Source organism: Peromyscus maniculatus, chromosome 1, assembly GCF_049852395.1.
Source record: "Peromyscus maniculatus bairdii isolate BWxNUB_F1_BW_parent chromosome 1, HU_Pman_BW_mat_3.1, whole genome shotgun sequence".
Classification (NCBI taxonomy): Eukaryota; Metazoa; Chordata; class Mammalia; order Rodentia; family Cricetidae; genus Peromyscus; species Peromyscus maniculatus.
Genome location: NC_134852.1, coordinates 144,149,628 through 144,173,992, shown reverse-complemented (window position 1 = coordinate 144,173,992; position 24,365 = coordinate 144,149,628). Strand labels below are relative to the sequence as shown.

At 46.9% G+C, this 24,365-nt stretch overlaps 1 protein-coding gene across 8 annotated transcripts; it reads left to right on the top strand.

Moving 5' to 3' along the window:
- The first annotated feature begins 10 nt into the window (after positions 1-10).
- Uros (uroporphyrinogen III synthase) lies at positions 11-23,866 on the top strand. 8 transcript variants are annotated; one of them, XM_076554290.1, is made up of 11 exons: positions 11-121; positions 7,615-7,690; positions 8,890-8,966; positions 9,175-9,258; positions 10,249-10,345; positions 11,463-11,537; positions 12,807-12,881; positions 19,429-19,509; positions 19,996-20,081; positions 21,009-21,107; positions 23,426-23,866. In XM_076554290.1, the coding sequence occupies exons 3-11, from the start codon at positions 8,904-8,906 to the stop codon at positions 23,561-23,563; spliced, it is 798 nt and encodes a 265-aa protein (XP_076410405.1). In that variant the 5' UTR covers positions 11-121; positions 7,615-7,690; positions 8,890-8,903; the 3' UTR covers positions 23,564-23,866. The 8 variants fall into 8 exon arrangements, with proteins under 8 accessions (XP_076410405.1, XP_042141089.2, XP_015851339.2 ...); XM_042285155.2 differs by having other exon boundaries at positions 8,818-8,966; XM_015995853.3 differs by lacking the exon at positions 11-121 and adding an exon at positions 291-448.
- Positions 23,867-24,365: the final 499 nt, after the last annotated feature.

Sequence of the window (24,365 nt, the reverse complement as noted above, 5' to 3'; positions counted from 1 at the left end):
CCGGTCACACTGCGCCTGCGCAAGTCCCGCCCCTCTCCTTCCGGACTCCTCTTGTCAGACTAGGGAATGACTGTACCAAGAAGTTCGCCGCGGAGTCGGCGCGACCCAGAGAGCGCCCCGGGTGAGTCCCACAGAACTACTCTGACAGTCTTATCTCCAGCTTGGGGTCATGTTCTGACCTTCTTTTCTTCCCTCCACCCTCCCGCCCTCCTCATTCTCTACGGGTCTCCCCCTCCGTGCGCAGTGGTTTGTCCCATCCCGCTGCGCTCCTTCCGCCGGCGCCTAGATGCCTGTGCGCGTGCGCAGCCAGATGTGGGCGGGCGGCCCACGCGCCTGAGGTACGAAGGCAGGGACCGCTGGCTGCAGGGTGAGGGGCGGCTCCCGGTTGTCAGTGCTCCGCAGCTCCGGCTGGGACCGGGAGATTCGGTCCTGCCTCTTAGCCCGCGAGGTAGGTGTCGGGCCCAGGACCCGCCTAGGACACCGGCCTGCGGAGTTGCACGCAGGCCCTAGCGATCCGCGACACCGCGGGGAGGGGTCCTCCGGTGCAGCTGCCAACTTAGGGGCTGACCGGCGCCGGTGGAGTCCGAGCCGGGAGCGCCGATCCTGGCAGGGGCCGGTCCCGCGCCATCTGCCTAACAAAGTTCCAAGTAGACCAGACGACCTTTGCTGCCACGGGCCCATGGTGTCGTTAAAAGAATTGTTTGAAAAGAATAGAACAGGAGGAAGGGGATTCCGGCAAGTTAGCGAGAGTTCTCCTCCTCTGCCACCACTTGGTCCAAAGTTTCAGATTTCAAGAGAAGCCAGATTTTTTGCAAGGAATATCCTGATGATTAAAACCTGTATCACATAAATCTTGTCTAGCAGTCAGGTTTATCCCACAGTCTTGCACAGACTTGCAGCTCCTTGTAAAGGTTATGGAGAAAGATCATTAACTAGGGAAAATATTAACTTCCTGACAATAAGCTCCGTGGTTCTCCTTTTTCTCTGTAAAATAACGAGAATGAGCTGCCCTGGAAGTAAGGAAGCCTTTGCCAGAGAAATGTAGAAATGTGAATGACCCCAATGATCCTTCATCAGTAGGGGATAGTCAGGATACCAAGGCCCCCATTAACTGAGAGTCCCCATGATGGTATCCTATGAGATGCAGGTGTCCCGGGAGTTTCTTGTCTACCAGGTTATATCATGGACAGTAATGACACCGGGATTCCACCTCTGATAGAGTAACTTAAAATGACTGCCTTGGGTTATGTAATTGTGAAAAAAAAAATCTTCCTGTAATGCATGCCTATCACAAGGCTAATAATAGAAAAAACGATTTAAAGTGTGTCAATAGTATTGCACTGAGACTCAAGAACAATTTCTCCCCAATGCATTATGGGTTTTTTGTCATGGTGAAATATGCATAACAAATTTAACGTTTAAGTGCATGGTTCTTGGCTTAAGTTTACCCATACTGTTTCATAGCCATCACCACTATTAAACATTTCCCCAGTATCAGGCTTCAAGATGGCTTAGTGGGTGAAATACTGGATGTACCAGCATTTCCTAGCACCCACGTGCTGTAACTCTAACCCCAGCACTGAGTAATGGGTAGGATGGAGACAGGTGGATCCAGGACTCGCTGGCCAACTAATCTAACCAATCAGTGGTTCTCAGGTTCAAGAGAGACCTGTTCTCAAAATATGAGCTTAAGAGTGATAGAGGACAATGCTCATCAACAGGTACACATCCCCACACAGAAAAACACAGTTCCCCAGTATCACTTTCCACAGCCCCCTGGCAGTTACCTCCTACTTCATCTGTATGAATTTGACGAAGGACTTTAATTGGAATCGCAGTACTCATGCATTACAATTTCTTACCTAAGGCTGAACGGTCCCATTGTACACCTGGTCTTCATTTTCAGCTACGTTTGTGGACACTAGATTTGCTCATACATTTGCCTATTAGTGCTGCCATGGACATAAGTGTACAAATGCCTCACTCAAGTCTCTGCTTCTGTTTTTTCTGGGATCTGTGCCTAGAAGTGCAATAGCATAATCATTCAATTAATTCTATTTTTAATTTTCTGAATAATTGCATTTTTTTAATTTTGCAAATTTTCCTCCAGGATCTTGTATTGCTTCACAAGGTGGAAAAGAAAGAACGGCCTCTCCTTGTGCCCTCAGATTAGCTCTTAATCTGGAGCTTGTGGTCAGAGTATGCATTAGAATAGCACCTGTAACCAGATGGCCTACCTCTGCTTTACTGACTGCAAGGAATGTAGGAAGTGGATTGACAACTTCTGGCTCACTTGTTCCTCTTTAATACAGGATTTGTCTTAAAGGTCAGCTAGTAGCTAGTGGTTAGGTGGATGAGCCCTGGGCTTCAGATCTGGATTCTGGTTGTATTGCTAACATTTATTTTGCTGACCTTGGGAAAATGAAGAGCCATGGTTTCCCTTCCTGTAAAATGAGGACAATAGCTGCTTTGCAGGATTAAATGAGGACTGTAAAATGCTTAGTCCACTGTGACAATTTGATCTGTCAATTTGACTGGATTGTGAGATAGCCAAATAGCTGCTCTTCTGCATGTCTAGTGCTCAGCAAGTTTTCTGAACAAGCATTCTCTGAAATAAAGGGTTTGCTGAGCCATATGCGTGCTAGCCAGAAAAGGACCAGGTCCCAGGACACGTTCTGTAATTACTAGCAACAAGACAGCTAAGAACATTTTTATAGTGAAAATGTGAAAGGAAAGTAGATTGTTTACATAGAACTAGCATTGGCTAGGATTAATAGGGGTAGGACAACAACGTCATGGGAACATTTGTGCGTGGAGGACAGTCTGTAATAAGTGCTTGCTGCTTCTGGATTCCAGGTTAGGATTAGTCCAGAAAGTTTATGGGTAAATTGGAGCTGGTGGCCTTTCAGATATTGACTTTTTTTTTAAAGGCCAGTTTATTTTTTTATTTTATGTAATTAGAAACATACACCATCTGCATGCAGTACATGTAGTGCCTGAGGAGGCCAGACAAGGGCATCAGCCACTGAAACTGAACTTACAGGTGACTGTAAACCACGTGGGTGCTGGAAACTGAACCTGGGTCCTGTGCAAGAATGAGTGCTCTTAACCACCGAGCCATCTCTCCAGCCCCAGACACTGGCTTTCTGAAAATTTCCTTCCTAGCAGTATTTGTTCACGCTGTAGAAAAACACTTTAAATTTACCCAACGTCTTTGGAACTGGGGAAACGATTGCATTTCCTTAAAGAGAAAGGAAACTAGCTCCTAGGAATAAGGCCATTCACTGGTTTAAAAGAAATCCACCAGGACAGGCTCCAAAGCTACACAGAGAAACCCTGTCTCAAAAAACCAAAAGAAAAAGAAAGAAATCCAAAGCTCTCTTTGACCTTTATTCTTGAGCCAAACCTGTCCTTTCATGGAGACACCCTATATTCCCTCCTGACACTCGAACATCTCTCCTTAGTGTCATTCCGGTAATAGTCAGGGGTCAAATCCAGGACCTAGTGCTTGCTAGGCAGAGCTTCTTCTGTTCCTCTGGCCTCTGCTATTGTCATTCAGATGCCACCTCCCCAGAACAGTCTCCCTGGTACCTAGAGAGGTAACTCATAGCCATCAGAACCCTACTTACTATATCATCACCTCACAGCACTTGCTAGTACCTGAAATTATCACTCAACCTCAAGAAAATCCTGTAGACCTGACTCATGAAGCATGCAGGCCCAGGGGATTAGGCTGTACTGCTTGACAACAAACTAGAAAGACAAGTGAGAAGTTGACTTCGTTTTTTTTAAGCATTACTAAAATGTCCTCTGTAGAACTGTGGACCTGTATGCCAGAGCCTGGGGCCATGATAGGGACATAAGCAGATTGAAGAGCACTGCAAGGCCACATGATTACCTGTTTTCCAGAGCATCATGTTTTGGTTTTTTAATCTCTACTCTTGTTGCTTACATTGTGGACTTCTGAAGAATTCATTCTTCAGCAGAAAACTCTAGATTTTACTTGCCACTAAATTTCATACCAGATTCCTGGACCTCCCAGTGGAAGGTACATTAGAACCTGAGCCAAGAAACAGAGCTAAGAAGAGATATATATTAGGAAATATATTAGAAGAAATTGACTTGTGTTATGTGAACCCATGAGCATCTGTTAAAGGATCTCAAGAATTTATTAAGGTATAAAATGGGGATAATACATTCACTGATACAGAACCAAGTAGACACTGCTGTTTATCCTGCTGTCCTTGTTCTCCATTCTGCCCAGGGGCAATGGGAACCAACCATCCTGCTCCATCTGCCCAGAAGAGAGTGCATGAGCCCTGTTCTTCTCTCTAAAGCAGACAAGGCCATGTCCTAGGGCTTTCTACATCAAAGCCATTGGCTGAAAGGAATGAATTACCACAACACTTCCCCTTTTTAGTCTAAATAAAAGGGTTCTAATCCTAACATAAAGCTATATGCAATAAGAACAATTATGAAGTATTGTCCAGAAGAAAGAAAAGGTAATGACATAAACAAAAATGGAATTACAACCAACAAGAACAACATCAAGCAAAAAAAAACAAAAAACAAAAAAAACACATATTCAATGTCCAGACCATAGGTAATTGGCAAATTACAGAGATTACGCCAACAGCTGTTCTATCCTGAAGAATCTAAATCTTGTACCTGAAATGTGCTTAGCTAAAATATGAGAGGATTGTAACTGTAACTATCTAGTCTTCAACCCCATCAAGGACCTGAGGAGGAAAATAATAATACCTAAGTAAACAGGAAGTGCAAGCAGGCAACTTCCAAAAATGTAAGAAATGACAGAAACAACTGGCCGCTTGGACAGTTACCCAGTGTTTCTCTGCAATGTTGGGGCATGCTACTTTGGCTATAGGCCTAGAATATCTGACAGACCATTTTCAGAAGCAGGAAAATTTGAAAGACTGTCCTACCCTGTCTTGGCAAGGTTCAGCAGTTGCTTTTTCTTATTTCCTGCTTATCTGGACTGGACAGCATGCTTACTGTCAGCAGTCGAGGCAAGGACAGTTCTTTGCCCAACAGGCCAGTTTTGTCAAGAAGAAGACAAACTCCATATGGAGTGTCTTTGACGCTCATCATCTTATCAGGAGTAGATTGGCACTGCCAGGAGCAATTGTGTCTCATGTCAACCATTATTATGTCAAAGTTATTAAAACATTTAAATGCTATATTCTCTAGATCTTTGAAGTGTTTAAAGATTACCTATCTATCTGAAATATGTCTCTATATGTTTAGAAAACATAACTGATATGACTATAAGTATGACAAGCATGGGTGACTGTTAACCTGTAATTCTTATCAACCTATATAGCTTAAAGACTAAGGCTTCACATTATAAAAATCAACAATCTGTAAACAGATGTACAGTATAAGGACAATGACCTTGATTTTGTGACAATATACAAAAATATCTTAATCAGAGGTAGAAATGTATAGTGCAATATGACAAAAATATCCTTAATTTGTATCAATATACAAAATATCCTAAGCCGAAGTAGAACATGCATACAGTATGACAAATATAATTTTGAATTTGTGTCAATATACAAATTATCTTAGACAGGAATAGAAAAATAACTTTGAATTTGTATCAATATACAAGAATCTATGCCAATGCAAATTATCTAAAACTGATAGTTGCTGTTTTGATCTACAAGTTGATATAATCTACCTTCTTATCCTACCTACCCCCCTTTTTTCTATTCTAAATGAGATTCCTAAGTATAATCTTTATTGTTCCACCCCCAACCCTAGAACAAATTATAACCAACCCCTAACAAATGACAATTATCCATAACCCTGAGAAAACGAAAACCTGTTGGGGGAAGGGAATGTCTCCCTGTTGTCTAGGGGTGATGGTATCTCTGTGAGATCCTGTAAAAAACTAAAACAATGATTAAGTCTCATGAGGACTAGCTGTAACATTTGTAGCCAGTCTCAGTAATGGATAAAGTTTATCTAAAGTTCTGGCTAGAGTGGTGTAAGATGGTGGACCATTTCAGCTAGTCATCTCATATGTTGTAACTGTGAGGCTAGCAAGGCAAACCAATAAGAAGGGCAGGTCAATGGGACATGCAGGCTGAGATGCTGTTCAAGCCAAAGCTGGTCTAGAGGTAAAAACTTCCTGCTTTGGAGGGCCCCCATGCTGTTCTTAGTAATACCTATGGACTGATTGAGTCAGGCTTCCTAAAGTTATCTGGGGTGATCTTCCTTCCTTAAAGTCCATCAGGAAAAGAAAAAAAAAAAATGTTAAGCCTGGCGGTGGTGGTGCATGCCTTAAATCACAGTACACGGGAGGCAGAGGCCAGGTAGATCTCAGAGTTTGAGGCCAGCCTGGTCTACACAGTGAGTTCCAGGACAGCCAGGACTACACAGAGAAACCCTGTCTCAAAAAAACAAAAAGGAGCCGGGCAGTGGTAGCACACACCTTTAATCCCAGCACTCAGGAGGCTGAGGCAGGTGGATCTCTGTATGTTCGAAGCCAGCTTGGTCTACAGAGTGAGTTCTAGGACAGGCTCCAAAGCTCCACAAAGAAACCCTGTCTTGAAAAAAAAAAGTCCATGAGTACCATCAGTTAGTGGACTTGGTCAATCTCTAAGTACCTTCTTAACAGCACTTTGGTCACCATTTGTAAGTAAGTGGAAACTGGATGTTGAGTGGTTTTCCAAAGCTGTGACTTGAAGACACAAGATAAGAACTTAGAGGAAGCAGTCATTCCTTTTGGCTCATAGTTTCAGAGGGTAGACTGTTATGTGGCTAAGGCTTGGTACTGTACAGCAGGAAGTATGGGCCTTCTCCTCTGTCTCTTATTCCATCCAGACCTCTACTTGATAGGATGGTGCCACCTGCATTCAGAGGCAGGTCTTCCCCATTAATCCTCTCTGGAAACACCCTCATAGACACACCTGGGGGGGGGGGTGTACTTTACAAATCCCTTGAGCTCTTTTCAGTTGAATCAAGTAGTACATGCCTATAATCCTAGCACTTGGAAGGCTTAAATTCAAGGCCAACCTGGGCCACATAGTTCCAGACAGCCTGAGCTATACTACAGTGTAGCATCTATCTCCAAAAAAACAAATCAAAACACAGAGTAAAATAAAAGTAAGATTTACTATCCTAAGCTGGGAAAACTGAAATGACACAAAGACATGACCACCATAGAGGGGAAGGGTCCTAATCTCTAGGTGAGACACTTGAGGAACCTCAGGAAGTGATAGAAACTATATCATCTGTTTTCTCACCCCTTGCCCATTTCTCTGACACTGGACAGCAGCAGTAACTAGCCCATTCTTTCATAACTCTTATTCACTAGCTGGATTTGGTTACTTAGATGTAGAACAGCTCAGTTTGAGCCAGATTTCCTAGTGTTCCATGTTCCCCAGCCGTCAGTGTAATCAGTAGTAACGTGAATCACGGCTCCCAAAGCTCACTCATTTCCAGTGCCCAGTGTGTTCTCTTGGTGGGTCTGATGCTGTCTATGGTATGATGGTCCTCCTCTCATCCAGATTTATTCTGCAGGTATTGCCTGCCATTTATTGTGAGACCATTGAGTGATTTTTTTTTTAATGTCTCCCATATAACCAGGAATATAATGCTCATAACACTTTTGGAAAATAAGGGAAAGTAAAAGAAGAAAAATCATACTAATGCCTATTCAGAAGTAAGTACTATTAATATTTAGGTGTGTATTCTCTCATGTATTTGTACATAAAACCAAACTACTTATCTAACTGTTCTTGCATGTTTTACTTAACATGTTTGATTAGATAACCCATGTAATTAGCTTATTTGTCAATATTTAATGATTTTCTAAAACCTGCATTATAGTTTACTTAACCAGCCTCTCATTGGATGCTTATATTGTTTCCAGTTACTGGAAATTATAGAAATGACCAAGAAGGTTTTTTGTTTGTTTGTTTTGTTTTTGTTTTTTTGGAGACAGAGTCTCGCTGTGTAGCCCTTGCTAGCCTGAAACTTGCTATGTAGACCCCGGTGGCTTCAGCTCACCTTGTGCCTCCCAAGGGCTGGGATTAAAAGCATATGCCACCACATCCAGCATGGAATGGATTTATTCATTCATTCATTTATTTATGTATTTACTTATTTATTTATTTTCGAGACAGAATTTCTCTATGTAGCTTTGCTGCCTGGCCTGGAACTCACTCAGTAGACCAGACTGGCCTCAAACTCACAGAGATCTGCCTGTCTCTGCCTCCCAAGTTCTAAGATTAAAGGCGTGCACCACCACCACCTGGCCTGGCTGCTCATGTTTTTGATTTTTGTCTTGTGTTCATTCTTAGAAGAGAAATTACAGGAAGAAAAGGTATGAATTATGTAAGATGGTACATTATTTTAGATGGTATATGTTGACAAATTGTTTCCAGGTTGATAGATTACCTCAGGAAACTTGGTAACATTTAATAAACATGGCTTGAGAGGTGGAAAGTCAATGTACCTGAAGGGCTTAGAAGCTACTAAGTTCATTTTGAAAAGGAAATCATTTATTTACCTCCTTACTCAATTGTTTATCTACCTCCTTAAAATGAAGATACTCATGTCTCTATTTGCTACTGGTTTGACACAGAACTCACCATCTCTCTCTGGTAGCCACAGTCTGGCTTAGTCACTTGATTTCACTCATGGCTGTCACTTGCCTTTCCAGGCAGTATCAACTGCTAACATGCTCTCCTTTGGCCTTATCAGTGACAGGTCTTGAGAAAGACCACGCCTATTTAGCACCACCGGCGGTGGATGATTGCCTCATTCTTGTCCTCTGTCCCTTTCCAGCACTGCCTAGGAACGGTCTTTGAGATCTAATTAAGAGCAATTTCCTTGCTCTGTCCCTGTGTCTTTTATAAGGACTGCCAAGCACAATGAAGGTTCTCTTATTGAAAGATGCCAAGGATGATGACAGTGGCCAGGATCCATATATCCAGGTAAGTGGCTGAGCCTTATTCCTTGGCCTCTAAACTAGAACTTTCTTGCTAGTGGAGGTAGGGGTGAGAATGCTAAAACTCAGTGAACTTGATGCATAGCTAATGTGATGGCATGCTCCCTTATTTCCAGATAGCAGTTAATGTGATTTCATGACCTTATTTTCAAGACAGCTCTGGCCAACCAAGAATGCCATTCTTTCATTTGCAGGAACTGGGATTGTATGGACTGGAAGCTACGCTAATTCCTGTTCTGTCCTTTGAGTTTTTGTCTCTTCCCAGTTTGTCAGAAAAGGTAAGAGCCCCGTGCTAGGGCTTGCCCTCTGTAGAATTCTTGGCAGCCCAAGCCACAAGAGTGTTAGCCTCATTTTACCACTAGACATGAACACAAGGGCAGTACACACTCACCTGGGTGCTGGAGACCCCCCCCCCCCCCGCCCCCATAGGCTTCTCTCCCTGAGCCCCTATCAGCTTCATCAGGAAGCTGTGGGCCCCGGAGATAGGGCCCTACCAGCATGGCTCTCAGAGTTAGGGCCTTTGTAGTCCATCCCTGGCCCGTGCACAGAAGACTAGGGAGGTGTTTCTGGTTTTAGAGTGAGCTCTGGTGTAGCAACTAAGCCAGGCACCTAGCCAGTAAGGAAGGCCAACTGCAAGCCCAGGGCTTCTGCCCACTACTTTGCTCTACTCAGTAGGCTTGGCAGATACTGCAGGAGTCAGGCAGTGAGGCCACCAAATCTTTCAGATTGATGGTGGCCTGAGGGTGTGCTGGGTGTGCACAAGGCATGTTTGGTACCCAGTACTGTAAATAAACAAAGATTTGGTGTAGACACCTGGAGTAAAGTCAGGGGTATGCAGCAGCTCGGAGCCTGGCTCAGAAGTGTTCAGCATAGTACTGTGTTTGAACCCAGGCTTCAGCTAGGTTTACCTCCTTGATAGTCTAGTTGTGTAATGGATACAGGTCAAGTTTGCCCTCCTGCCTGCATCACACTCCACTGACCCATCCCATGCTGGGTCAAGTTGCCCCTCCGCTCTGCTCATCTCCTGGGTTGCAGGTGTATGTCTCTGCCCAAGAAGGAGCTTCTGGAGGGAAGGGCTGTGACAATGAAGGGCCTTACCCAAAGCCCAGCATGGCTCCAGGCCCACAGTCAGTATGAGGCAGGTGTCAGGTGGGTGCAAGAAGGCAGGGTAGGACTGGTTGCCCACTTCTTTGCAGATGTACTTGGACTCAGGCTCATAGCTCTTGGAGAGGCTGAGACTGAGCCAGCCTCTGTTGGTTTTGGTGCAGCTGTCTCATCCCGAAGGCTTTGGAGGACTCATTTTCACCAGCCCCAGGGCAGTGGAAGCAGTGAAGCTGTGTTTGGAGAAGGACAATAAAACTGAAGGTGAGGGTGGGTCTGCTCTCGATCCACCAGACTTATTTACTCTCCTTTCTTTTCTGAGTCACTGCAGTCCAGAGGTGCCTACATGCCCGAGTGCCTGGGCATGCTGGCTTACAGGTGCCCCCCTGAGTCCCCACACAGACATGGTTGAGAGGGTGCTCTCATTTCCCATTTATTCGTTTGTTTTATTACATCATTTTATTATGATGTACTTACTTCTTTATTGGGTACATGCCATGATATGTGTGTAGAGATCAGAGGACAGTTGGTTCTCTCCTTTCACCCCATGGGTCCCAGGGATCAAACTCAGATCGTCAGCCTGGATGGCAAACGCCTTTACCTGCTGAACTATCTCACGAGCCCTCAGTTGCCTTTTAAATGTTTACTTATGTGTTGTGCCAATTTCTTCCTCTGAAAGTAGAGTAAGTGACACTTTACTCAAGTGGGGAAATGCTTCATGGCCCTGCCAACGTCCTTTTTGACATGGCCACTCCTTGTTCTCCATAACAGCAGTATGTAGTGACCCAACCCGTTTCCTGACACCCAGGCTCCAGACTGAATGCTAAATATAGTCCGGAGGCATGCATAGTACTGTGACCTCACTTAGAGTTAAAATACAGGCATGAGGAGTTCTTCCAGTAAGAGGAAGCAATTGGGAGATGGTTAGTGCTGGGGCTTGGGAGTCCTGCAGGCCTGGATTCTTGCAGCCATACTGGCCGCTGTGAGCTCCTTGACCTTTCTTCCCCTAGGTGACCTGACCTTGGAGTAAGCTCCATAACACCCAAACCATGGGGTTACTCTCCTACTAGCTGGAACAAGTCATGGCTGCTCTGTGCCAGGTGTCTTGAGCCACAGGTTTTTGATGTACACTGCATAGTCTGAGTCCCACAGAGGAGCATCCAGGACGTTGCCAGGGGCAGAGTGGTCAGTGAGGGAATGAGGGTAATAGTGCTGTCACTGTCATCTTCTTGCACAAGTAGCTGGCTTGCTCTGGAGACTGAGTGCTCAGTCTCCTGCTGAAGTGAAGGTTGGGGCCTTAGAATGAAGAAGCCAGCTGTCTTAACAGCATCCAGATGGCCACTTTGTATGCATAGCTCATGTGTAACTCCGTGTTTTGCAGACTGGGAAAAGTCTCTGAAAAACAGATGGAATGCCAAGTCTGTGTACGTAGTTGGAAGTGCCACTGCTTCTCTAGGTAAGGAGTTCGGGAAGATGAAGGTTCAAATCCTAGGTGGGATGGATGAGATTTCATACTCAGACCATATCCAGCCTGGTACCTATGAGCTGCTTATTTCTGGAATTCTTCATTTAGTATTTCCAGGACATAGTTGACCGAGAGTAGCCGAAGTGGAGGGAAATGAAATGGCAAAGCAGGCATGAGGGGGCCACAGGTGCCTCCTGTATTGAGGGCTAGCCTTAGTAAGTCCTCCTGCCTCCGTTCAGTTCCTGGGGACTTCAGGCTTCCTGGCTCACTTGTCCCTGGTAGCCTGGGCCAGCAGCGCAGTGCAGGGACAGCTTTGGTGCTGAACAGAGTCCACACCTGCAGGAGGCTTTTTCCTCAGGCACAGTACATTTATAATGATCCATGAATGAAAAGCTGGTGGTGTTCCCATTGAAGCTGTCATTGGTGATAACCTAAATGCAATACCCACCATACATCCTTCCTCTGGAAGGCGCGTGTTCCTCTATGCAGGTAGCAGTGCTGAGTGGGCCCTACCTTCATCCACATCCTCTGCGGAGTAGCCACATGTTCACTGTCTGGAGAAGGCAAAGAGCCTTCATCTGTCTGCTTCTTGTTCTCTTCAAAAAGGCTTGGCTGGGTATGGTGGACCATACCTTTAATCCCACCCAGCCCCTGGGAGGCAGAGGCAGGAGGTTCTCTGTGAGTTGGAGGCCAGCTCTCTATATAGAGAGCTCCAGGACTGCATTGAGAGAGCAGCTGGGACAGCACCCTCCCTAAGCTACCTGTGTCCATAGTGCTATGGGTCCTTGTCGGTGGTTATGAAACCTTTCCTCTGCCCCCTCCTATCCAGTCTGACCGTGTCAGCCCATTACCCCTTTCTGGATGGGAGCTGATCATATCTCCCTAATGAAATGAGGGCTCTTTAAAGAGATGCTTGCAAAATTTAGTGGCTCTCAAATGCTCACCATCTCCTGACTGATAAGCAGATGCCAACAGTTGGCCTCATTATCACATAAACCTAAGGTAGTCCTACAGGGCCCGTGTTTTTGGCTCATGTAGATAAGCTAAGTGGGGTTCAAAGAAGCTAGTTAAGACAAAGACCCCTGTGCCCAGGGCACCCTCATCTTGGAAAGGATAGCCATGGTCTTTCTACTTGGCATCCAGAGTACATGTTTCTATGAGTGGGAAAACAGTGCCTGTACATTTGCACTTTAAAAGTAATGTAGGAACAAAAGGGTTTCCATAACTGTCAAAGGAATTCACCTCTTCATCATCTTCCAGTGAATAAAATCGGCCTGGATGCAGAAGGAGCACACAGTGGAAATGCAGAGAAGCTTGCTGAATATATTTGCTCCAGTAAGTGAAGACTGCCTCACATGAAACCCACCCTCCCTCACAAAACATGCTCCCAAGCAAAGAACTGGCTCCCCATAAGGTTGTCTTTGGTCAGCACATGGACCAGCCCTAGGGCTGTTTGGACTTAGGTGGTGATTTGCCTTAAGCTAATTATGGGTTTTAGGGTCTGAGGGGTACAGAGGAGAGTTTTAGAATGGAGATTCTGGGATGAGGGCTGGATGATTGAGAATGCCCGCCTCTGTGCTGTGTTTCCTGACCTTCCTGTGTGTCTAATCCAGCTGCAGACACAGGTCCCTGCAGCTGTGTCACCCAGCCCCAGGACTCAAGTAGAATCTTCTTGCTCTACGTCAAGGGAGGGAATCTGGACCTGCTCTCAAGGTCAGCCAGACAGGCGTTTACAGTTTTGCAGGCAGGTCTCTGTCAGAGCTACCAGACTCTAGAGTTGGAACAGGAGAACATCTGGGGAAAATGTAAACCCTGGGTCTTGGCTCTGACCGGGTCTGTAATGTGCTGACCCGTCTTGAGGAACTGCTTTGGGATCTGCTGGGCTGGGAGGAGGGCAGGATGGAGTGCTGACCTGGCTTTGGCTTTCCTCAAAGGCTGTAGGAGCTGGGCATCTTCTTTCCCCCTTAGCATAGTATCAGGGTGAAGAGGGAAGACCCTGCAGTGGATCTTTTTATGGCTTCTCAATCAATAATGGATGAAACAAACTACGTTAGTTAAAAACTATGCCTTCTCGAAGTAGTATTGGCTTTTGTGATCTGTAAACTTGTATGCAAAAGTCTTCTGAGGTTCTTGTGCCATAAGCTACTCCCATCGCCAAGAGGTTCTCTAGCTTTTACATTTTAGTGTTCCTCCGGAAGCTGCTCCTAAAATCCTGAACTTTTGACTAAGGCTCCCTAGATCCAGACAGACCCTGGCCAGAGCCACCTGCAGATTTCAGCAGCAAGCAGGGGATGGCAGAGGCCTTCCACAAGCTGACAATTCTCTGCTTTTTTTCAGTATGGAAACAGACATCTGTCTTGGTTAGGTTTGACTGTTAACTTGACGTAGCCTAGAGTGACATGAGGAATCTCAATTGAGGAATTACCCAGATCAGACTGGACTGTGGATATGGCTTTGGAGTTTGTTCTGATTGATAACTGATGTAGGAGGGTTCTGCCCACTGTGGGTGGCACCATTCCCTGGGCAGGTAGTGTGGGGTTATACAAGAAAGCTAGCCAAGCCTAACTGAGCCTGTGAACCAGTCAGCAAGGAACTTTGTTCTACAGTCAGTTTCTTGCTTCAAGTTCTTCTCTTCCTTCTCTCAGTGATGGACTAGAACCTGTCAGCTGAAATAAATCCCTTTCTCCCCAAGTTGTTTTGGTCAGAATGTTTATCGTGGCCACGGAAATGAATCTAGACCATCTTTCTATTTAAATTGTTTAACTGATACAAAAAATTATACATATTAGTGGCATATCAGTTTCTTTTAAAAAAAAAAATTTCAAAGCTGGGGGTATAATTGAGTGTCAGAGTACTTCTTTAGTATGCATGAAGTCCTGGGTTCATTCCCTAGCACTAAATAAATAAATAAATAAATAAATAAATAAATAAATAAATAAATAAGCATTTAACTACCTTTGGTAATTAAACCTCAGCAAAACTAATGCTAACGAGTGCTCAGTGTGCCCCAGGAGCCAGTCTTCACAGCCAGCCAGGGAAAGAGCCATGTCTGGTGACAAATGTGCTGTTCAGGATGGTAGCTACAGTAGTCCAGACTAACTACAATTCCACATTCAGTTCCTCAGATGCACAGGGCACATTTCATCAGTGACCCTGCTTTGGACAATGAAACATTCCTGTCATCACTAGAAGTTCTTTTTTCATATCCTATTATTGAGGCACTGGGGGACCAAGGACTCAGGCTGTAAGGTAATGGCTAGAATTCAGAATTAAACCTGCAAATCCATTGATGCATGTGGCCTATCATCTTCAGCAAACCTAACTGAACTCTGCTTTGTGTCCACTTGCCTTCAAAGAGCTGCTGGCTAGGTACCACCTAGATTCAGAGTGAGGGGACCCCATTGAAGTGAGAGTTCTAGGGTACCTGACCCTGGTGTGGCAGAACTTTGGGGGCTTGCAATGCCTAACAGGGTCCCCTCTGATCATTCTTCTTCAAAGAGGGAGCTCTAGCCATGGGATGATTTACCAAGTCTACATTCTCCTGAACCCCATGTTCATTGGCTGAGGAGGCCTGTTGGGCACCTGATGCGTGAACTGAACTTCTCTTCCCAACTTCTATACTCTCTGCCACTTCATAGAACACCAAGTCAGTTAAGTCTGCCATAGCAGATCTTGAGCCAGACACCCAGGGCTGTTAGAGTATAGGGCTAGGGCCCTCCAGCCCTCCTGCCTACTGGGAGCTCCCAGTGTAAGCTGGGCTTGGGAAGGCAAGTGACTTAAGCTGTGAAAAGAGCAGCAAACAGTTGGTGTGGTGAGGCTACTGTACCAAATGGGCTTTTCTTCACACCAACAGCCAACTGTCCAACTCCTCAGATACCAGCTGGGAACCCCATAATGGAATTCAGTTCTGAATCAACCCAGAGTAAGTGCAGACCCACAGGAAAAGGCTCAATCCCACAAGACTGCCCCAACTTTAGACGTAAATATTGAGTGTCCAAGGGACTCACACTCTGTCCAACTGGGTTACAGATCTGGTTCCCACAGCCCCTTCCTGAGGGTCAGTAACTTGGAAGAATGGCTTCTAGAACTCAGGGCAACACTCTGCCCATGTTCACTGGTCTGTTATAAAGGGCATGATAGGGGTACAGGTGCCCAGCCAGATGTAGATGCATAGCGGGATCTGAAGCATAGCTGTACATAGCACCGAAGCCTGTCCTTTAAAAACATAGACCTCAATACAAAGGACAGATCATGGTGTTCTCCTGGGATTGCCAGCATTTAGGAGAGATAATTGCCCATTCCATGGATGGGACATTTTGCATCCACCTGTCTCCAGGGCAAGTCTTGAGTGCTACTCAAATTCCATGCATCTGTTCTGGAAGGAGACAGAAGTGCCTGAGTCACTGCTCATTATAGGGCCTAGGGCCACCAGGCTGGTTTCCTTGCTTTGTAAGCACAAGGCAGAGGGTCAGTGCCACTTGTGAACTCCCACACTGCTTCAGCTGACTGGCCCAGGCTTGGCAGGCTGGATAGTAACATGCTGTACCCTGTCTCTGGGGATTGGTCCTCTCCTACCTGTGAGTCCTAGGGTTCAAACGCAGATCATCAGGCTTAGATACAAATACCTTTACCCAGCCCTGTTGTCAGCCTGGGGATGCAGTCTTTGCAAAGTTATTGTTACTTCTAGCTTATTACCAGCTTGTTTGTAGGCCTAATAAACCTTCCGTTTGTAATTAGAATATACATATAAAGTCCTAGTTAACTGCTGCTAATGAGGACCTGTACCTGGGTTTTTACCAAGAAGACATGAATGATTTTCTCTTGATGTAAACTGCAGCCCACCCCCACCCCGGTTTGTTTTGTTTTGTTTTGTTTTGTTTTGTTTTGTTTTGTTTTGTTTTGTTTTTCAAGACAGGGTTTCTCTTTGTAGCCCTGGCTGTCCTGGAACTCGCTCTGTAGACCAGGCTGGCTTGAACTCATAGAGATCTGCCTGCCTTTGCCTCCTGAGTGCTGGGATTAAAGGTGTGCGCCACCACCACCAGTCACAGTCCAATTTTAAAGTTACAAATGTACTTCCAGTGTGTGTCATAACAAGGCCAACTCCTAGCTATTGCTCATTATTTTACTTAACAATTATTTACTATGAGTCAGGCATCATTGTGGGCACTTAAAGCTGTTAACCCATTTAGCCAGATCACTCGTTATAGACAACTGTCCTCCTCTCCCATCTCTCTCAGCATGAGAGAGTAACTACAAGGTAAGTGGCACAGAAGCAAAGAGAGTCACATTTAAAGAGACAGAAGCCAAGGCAGACTGGACTGCTGCCTTTCTTTGAAATGACCTCCTGGATGTAGAGTTCCTGCTCCCATGCTCCAGTCAGCTTTGATGCCCTGATGATGTGCACTTGAGGCCTACGTGCACAACTCAGTTATTCCCCACATCGGGATGCTCCTGTTTGCACCTCTCACTGTCTTGTGGAGACTGCTCCTCAGGCCCCTCCTCAGCAGCACTGTATCACTTGAACTTCAACATTGTCACTAGTCATCTGTGTTAGCCCACAGTGCCAGGCCACACCCTGTTACAGCAATAGAGAGCAGAGCGTGCGTGCGTGCGTGCGTGTGTGCGTGCATGGTGGTGGTGGTTGTACTCATTGCATTGGCCTACGTAGGTTGAAAATCAGTCAGCTTTGCTATTGCACTGACCTAATCAGGTTGAAAATAAATCCATAGAAATTAAGATTTTTTTTTAAAGGAGAGGGTTTGTTGTGGTGGTGTAGTTCCATTTTGTTCAGTTTTGAGTCCAGATCTCAAAATTCTGCAAGCCAGGCTGACCTTGGTCTGCCTGTGCAGACCAGTCTGGTTTCAAACTTGTAGTGATCCTCCTGCCTCTGTCGCCTGCATGCCAGGATCATGGGCATGTGCCACCACAGCCAGCTGGTTTTTTGCTTTGGGCAGAGAGTTCTCAGGAAACACAGGTCATTAGATCGCTCTCAGCAGAGTTCCATGTGGACACACTCAACATTTCCTTCCTGTGAAGGCTGCTGAGCTGGCCAACTCTTCATATGTGAGCCCCACGTGCTTCCGTGGCAGGTCTTGGCCAGACAAACCTGTGTCCTCGGGAAGCCCTGCACCACTGCAGCCCAGCCTTAGAGACACAAGATGGAACTTGAGTCGTGTTTCCCACCCATCTAGGAATAACAATAGGAAGAGATAAAGGGGAGGGGAGGCTCTTGAATCATCAAAAGCTCTTTTCATGCCTTTGGGGCAAGGCTTGCTGGAAAGTTGAGCTGTTTGGCTTCCCATAGATGCCCAAGAAAGAGCTCTAGCCCCTAGCTTCCTGCACCTTCAGGCCACAACACTCACAAAAAGACACAGGAAAGCCACCTAGGCCAGGGTGGAGAGCACAGTGCCTGAACATGTCTTTAAAAATAGGTGCCTAGGTCTGGAGAGATGGCTCAGAGGTTAAGAGCTCTGCTTGCTCTTCCAAAGGTCCTGAGTTCAATTCCCAGCAACCACATGGTGGCTCACAACCATCTGAAATGAGATCTGGTTCCCTCTTCTGGCCTGCAGGGATATGTGCACTGTATACATAATAAATAAATAATTTTAAAAAATGGGTGCCTAGGAGTGGTACCTGCAGCACTTCACTGGAAAGAGAGCTCAGCAGGCAGCTGTGATCTGTAGTTAATCATTTCCCAAGTCGTGTCTCTTCTATGTTGGTACCAATATTTACAGAGCAGTTTAAATAAAACATCCACCAGCATGTCACTGTTGCTTGTACTTCAAACACAGTGGCCTACAGCCATTCCTGTCACTTAGCTACCACTTCTCAGAGCCAGTGTTAGCTGGGGAGTTTGTTTGATTCTTCCTCTGATCTCAGTCACCAGTGGAGTGTTCAGAGGGATCATCACCGTATAGGAAATATGTGATGTTTGTGTACGACCAACACCCATTACATTTCTTGATCTGATATGGAAGAAATGGTTGGTTTTAGTAAAACACTGTGTTCACAGTTAGGGAAGGTCCTTGCATCCGGGCAGTCCCTCGGTTTGTTTGGATGGTTTTATTGCAGCTTGCTGTTCTGTCAGTTGCAAAGTGTTCAGGGCCAGACTGCCTCTGGTCTCTGCAGGTGGAGGGTGGGGCACAGTGAGATGCGGGGCCATTGGAGCAGCCTCCTGTCTTTGATGCCCTCTAGGCACTTGCTTCAGGGGCTACTGGCATGGCTGGGCAAATAGTAAGGGCAGGAGATTTGCCTTTGTTGGAGGTGGCTACAGAGCCACTTCAAAGTGCCAGTTCCTTCCTGCCTCGTGCATATGTGCCTGGCTCAGCCAGAACCCCCTCCAGAGCTAGGAAATGTGCCCAGTGCCAATACCAGCCAAGTCCTTACTTACTTTCTTACCTAGTTAAGTACAGGGCCTGCGCAGATTCTAAATAAGGACCATGAACCAGGGAGTCACGTCCTGACAGAGCTCAGGCAGCAAGTGGGAGAGTGGTGCCTTGTTTCTGTGGCTGAGTTTTCTAGGCTCTTTCTAGGCTCACATTCCTCTTTGGTTCTTCATGGAACCCTTCAAGGCCAGCACAGCGCAGCAGTTGCCCCTCCTGGCGACAGGTGCTGGAACTAAGATCTTAAAGCAAAGCTGAGCCTGGAGCCCCCAGCTTCGCTCTCCTGGGAGTTGCTCTCTGTGTGCCTTTGTGCACAGTCTCACTCTGAGATTCTACAGAGGTTTTACACTGCTCTCCGTGTGCCTCTGTGCACAGTGTCACTCTGAGAGTTTACAAAGGCTTTACGGTGTCTGGTGGTATGTTCACAGGGTCGTCTTCAGCAGGACCTCTTCTCTTGAGATTTTACCAAGCTCTTACAGTGTCTGGTTGTGTCTTCACAGGGCCATCTTCAGAACTGCCTCTTCTCTTTCCCTGTGGAACTATCAAAGGAGATACTCTTCCAAAAATGCTCAAGGACAAAGGTGACTAGAATGAGCTAATGGCATCCCCAAAGATGAATGTTCTGAGACTCAGGAGGCACACATGACCATGTACAGACAGAACTGGGATGCAGTTTGGTCTCCTGATGCTAAACCTTTCTTGAGAGCTGCCTCAGCCCTCACTTCCTGGTGGCATGACTGTGGGATTCATGGAGCAGCCAGGATCAGAACTGTGTGGACAAACTCACTCACACAGAACCAAAGGCATCTGTGGGTACCGATGAAGGCTGTGGTTTCTGGGACTTTCTCTGCTGACTCAGCCTTCCCGACTCCAGATTGATTCCACAATGCTCTGCAGGCCACAGAGGGCAGGGCAGGGTCTTTTGCCCCCTTGTTGAGCTTCCCATTTTTGAGGAGTTGGTTCTCAGAGGTGTGTTGACGGTCCCCATCAGCTACACACTAGGGTGCAGACGCCCCATTCCATTCTCAGTACGATGAAGCCTGTCTCCTGGTTTTGATTGTGCACAGGGATCCCCATGGAAAGCATGCATGTCTATCAGACAATTCCACATCCTGGAATCCAAGGGAACCTGGAGAGCTACTATGAAAATCAGGTATGTAGGGTTTCTAGGGAGAGCAAGTCCTGGCAGGGCAGGCCCCAGGGGAGGAGGATGAGTTGGGGACATGAGATTGCAGGTGTTGATTCTTCTTGGGGTTCTATCATTCCCAGCCATGTGACTGCACAGGTGGCTTTTCTGGAGCTCCATTTGTGTATCTGTGATATGGGAATAGACCCATCCAGTGAAAGTGTTATAAGGATTAAAGGACATAATTCATACAAAGCTGTTTGTGTATCATCTACCATATACAAAGTCCTGAAATAGACAGCGGCCTTGTTACTGCCTTTGCTCTCCATTCTGTGAGGTAGAGGCTGAGCCAACACACTGGAAAAGCCCACTGTGGAGTCTGGATTGGGATTGGGAGACCTGGGGCAGGAGAATGCAGAGTGCTTCTTAAATTAATGGCTACCTCCATCATTTCCATTCAGAAGTCACATCCCTTTGCCCTCCTAGAACAGCTTCTGCATACCATGCCTGTTGTGGGGGTTCTGTTGGTCAATCCAAGGGTAGAGGAACCATGCAGGCTGGCTGGTTGTTGTCTGCTCTGTCCCTAGAGGGTAGACGTTGACAGAAGCCAACAAGAAGACTGTTAATTCCATGAGGGCTGTTTAACCCATGGGCTGGAGGTGTCTCCTCTGCTGAGACTGGGCTCCACAGAGTCAGTATCTTCTGGCCAAACAGACCGGGGGCCAGCAGAGCAACCAGTGGGAATTGCCAGCCTCTCCAACCTCAACCTGCTATGTAAACAAGTCCTTCAGACTATGCCTTGGTGGGCTAAGAATGCCACATAGCCAGGGATTGTACTGATGCAGAACCCCACCCTCCCACCCCCCAGGGCTTCTGGCTTCTGGGCTTAAAGGGTTGAGCTGAGGAATGTTGTCTAGGGGCAAAGGCTAGATCTCATCTTCTCCTTTCCCATAGGGTGTCCCAGCCAGCATCACATTTTTCAGTCCCTCCGGCCTAAAATACAGCCTGGAGTATATTCAGGCATTATCTGGTGGCAGCTTTGATCAGATCAAGGTATGGTATTCTATGGACTTCAGCCTTTTGCTCTTCACTATATCCTGGAATTTGCATGTTGAGTCAGACGCCTGTGAGGTGACTGGAGAGTCGGAGGGATCCTGCTACTTCTTTGCTGGTGCTCTGCATACATTGCCAACCTTCTCTGGGCTGGTCTTATTCTAATTTGGGGATATTATCCCCAAGTTTTTTGTCCTGTATAGCCAATTGTTTGGCCTTCCCTGCATGGCATTGTCCTCAGTTAGTGGAGGACTCAAGTGAGGCCCTTCTGGCAGGGTTTGATGTGGGTGTTGGTGCCTTTCCCTCCTTTATTCCATCTTGAAATGGTTTTCTAGTAATACAACTCTGTGGCACCTGCAACAGAAGTGCCCTTGACCAGACTCTGCAGGGACTGAGGACAAGGTACAAAGTGTGGCCTACAACCCAGGAACATAGGTCCCACTCCCTCCCCCACCCCAAGAGCTCACTTCAGCCAGGTGTTCCAACACGTTAGCTTATCACAGATGCATCTCACAGGTGTGTCCCACCTGAACATCAGACTTTTCCCAGTTTCAAGGTGGAATGTTAGGTGCAGAGCAGCTGTGCCCTGCCCTGGGTCACACAGCTGAAAAGGAAGAATCATGGTTGGAACCCAGAAAGGGGCATGCCAGGCTATGTGGGTGATACATAGCCATGGTCCTAGCAGTTGCCGGGCAGTGGTCAAGGTTCTTGCAGTCATAGCTTAGGCTAGTCTGGTTGTGGGGAATCCAGCAGGATGGGGTAACTGTCCTCCTTTCAGGGGAAACTGAGCACAGAGATTCAACACCTTGCCAGCATCATATAGTGCATTACTAGAAGGCAACTTTTAGGAGGGTTACTAGGGGAGGAAGGTGGCACCTGAGTCTGCAGCAGGATTGAAGAGAAACGGCCCATGGGTGCTCACCGTGGTCACTGGCTGAGTGAGCACTTGGGCACAGGGAAGAGTTAGCAGCAGTGCCAATGCTGCTCACGTGTCTCTGTGGACCTGGGCAGCTGATGATGGGAGCATGCCTCAGAACTCACCTGGGCTGACCATGCTGGTCTACCTTGATAAGAACTCATACCACTATAACCTTACTCTGTCCTCATCCTAAGAAAACCCAAGTTGGAGCAAAATGGATGCTTGGAATTTCATCTCAGGGCTTTGCTGCCAGTACTGTCTAGACTCATGGAGCAGCTGGGGCATAGCAAATGCGCCCATCTTAAATCTCTCCCATTCCTTACTGTAACCCGTGGGTTCTTGGCATCCCCCAGTCATCACACTGCCGCTGTTCAGTGGACAACACACCAGTAGTTAAAGATGCTGCTGGGAGCTTGGGCTCTGCAGCTGCTAGGAAAGAAAGAGTTTCAGAGCTGACATTGATCACAACTGTGGGCCAATACGAATTCGTGGGAGTCTTCCTTCATCGCTGCGACTCAGTGCCAGCCCACATGGGCACTGTTGAGGTTGACAGAGGACCGAGTCCTGAGATCCATGAACTGGGCGGCTTAGCATCCTTGTTTCAGCTCTACCCCAGATTTGCACAGTGGCCTTCCTTCCTCTAGGAGTTTGTGAGACCCAATGTTTATAACAGTGCTCTTTAAAATGCAAGGGTTCACAGGAGGTTAATGGGTAACTTGTGACCTGTGCTTGCTGCTTATGGCTGACTTACATAGAATACCACAAAGGAGCCATGCCAGAGCAGTGAGAGATTTATGGCACCTGCCACCAAATGATTGGGAGCCATTGCATTGTCTTTTTCTTTCCTGTCTTCTCACAGTGACCACATGGCCTGTGGGGTGACCATCTGTGCACCGAGAGGTCACACATCTGTCAGTGAGCATATGCCTGTGCCCAGCACTGAACACAGTTCGTTCACCCTGACCACCTCATGTAATCCCCCAGCAGCCCAGCAGACAGCCTGGTTAGAGATAAGGAGGTGGGGGCAGAACCCTGGCCTTCCAGCTTATGGCTGTTCTGTGTTCCTGGAGATCCAGACCCACCTTGGCACCCCATGCTCCCCACCTGCTTCCAGCCGGAGCCCCTGAAATTGAGGCAGAACTGTCTGCAGCTGGAGCCCCTGAGAAAGATGGTGCCTACCCCAGGCTTTGTCCCCACACACCCAATCCTAAGGCTATGTGCACTTAGGGCAGGAGACTTGTATAGACTCTGGAGCGAGCTTCAGATCAGGTGGCAGCGTTGTCTATGTGAAACATCCGTAGGAATGACGTCCTAACGGAAAGTCTGTCCAGATGACGCCCCGCACACAGCCCTTGCTGGGGTGCTGAGACCGTGTCTCTTGTGTCTTGCCTCCTCGCAGTTTGTAGCCATTGGCCCCAGTACAACTCGTGCTATGGCTGCCAGGGGCCTGCCTGTGAGCTGCACAGCAGAGAGTCCCACACCGCAAGCCCTGGCTGCAGGCCTCAGCCAAGTGCTGCAGCCCAACAACTGCTGCTGAGGCCGGCCTGGGCGGGCCAGCTCCTTCCCTGGGCGTCGACAGCTTGCCGCTGCCTCGAGGATGGAGCCCAGGATCAGAGAGGGGGCTCTGGAGAAGCTGCTTGTGAGCACGTCACTGTGAGCATGTCATCGCTATGTGTGAAATACGAAAAAATAAGACTGAGCCAAGCCTGGTGGCACACTCCTCATCCCAGCATTCAAGGGAATGGAGACAAGACAGTGGCGAGTTTAAGGCCAGCCAGGACTATACAGTGAGACACTGTCTCAAAAATCCAAATAAAAATAAACAGACCTAACGTTCTGACTCCTTTGCTTGGGATAATTATGCTTCAAATACGAGGATTTTTTATCTCATTCTGAAATGTAACTGCAGTATATCCATCGGGCTAGCTGCTTTTGGAGAGGGGGAGAGAAGAAAGAAGAGGAGGAAGAGATAGAAAGAAATGTAGTGCCCTGCAGAAAGGTTATGAAAAATCTGCCCCCAAACTTTATTTCTTCTAGGCCAGTGATTCTCAACATGTGGGTCGCGACCCCTCCAGAGGGGTCACATATCGGATATCTTGCATATCAGATATTTACATTGTGATTCATATCTAACAGCATCAGGAAGGCTGAGAACCACTGCACTGGGCAGTCCTGGTCTAGACTTGTGTTGCATTAAGACAACCAGCCTGTGGGCTGGTGGTGGGGAAGATGGCTGTGCACTGGCAGAGCTGTCTTCATGGAAGGCCAGGTTGGAAGACATCTTCCCTGATGCACACCATGCCCGCCCAGCCTGGTGCAGTTAGTTTTACGCATGTGAT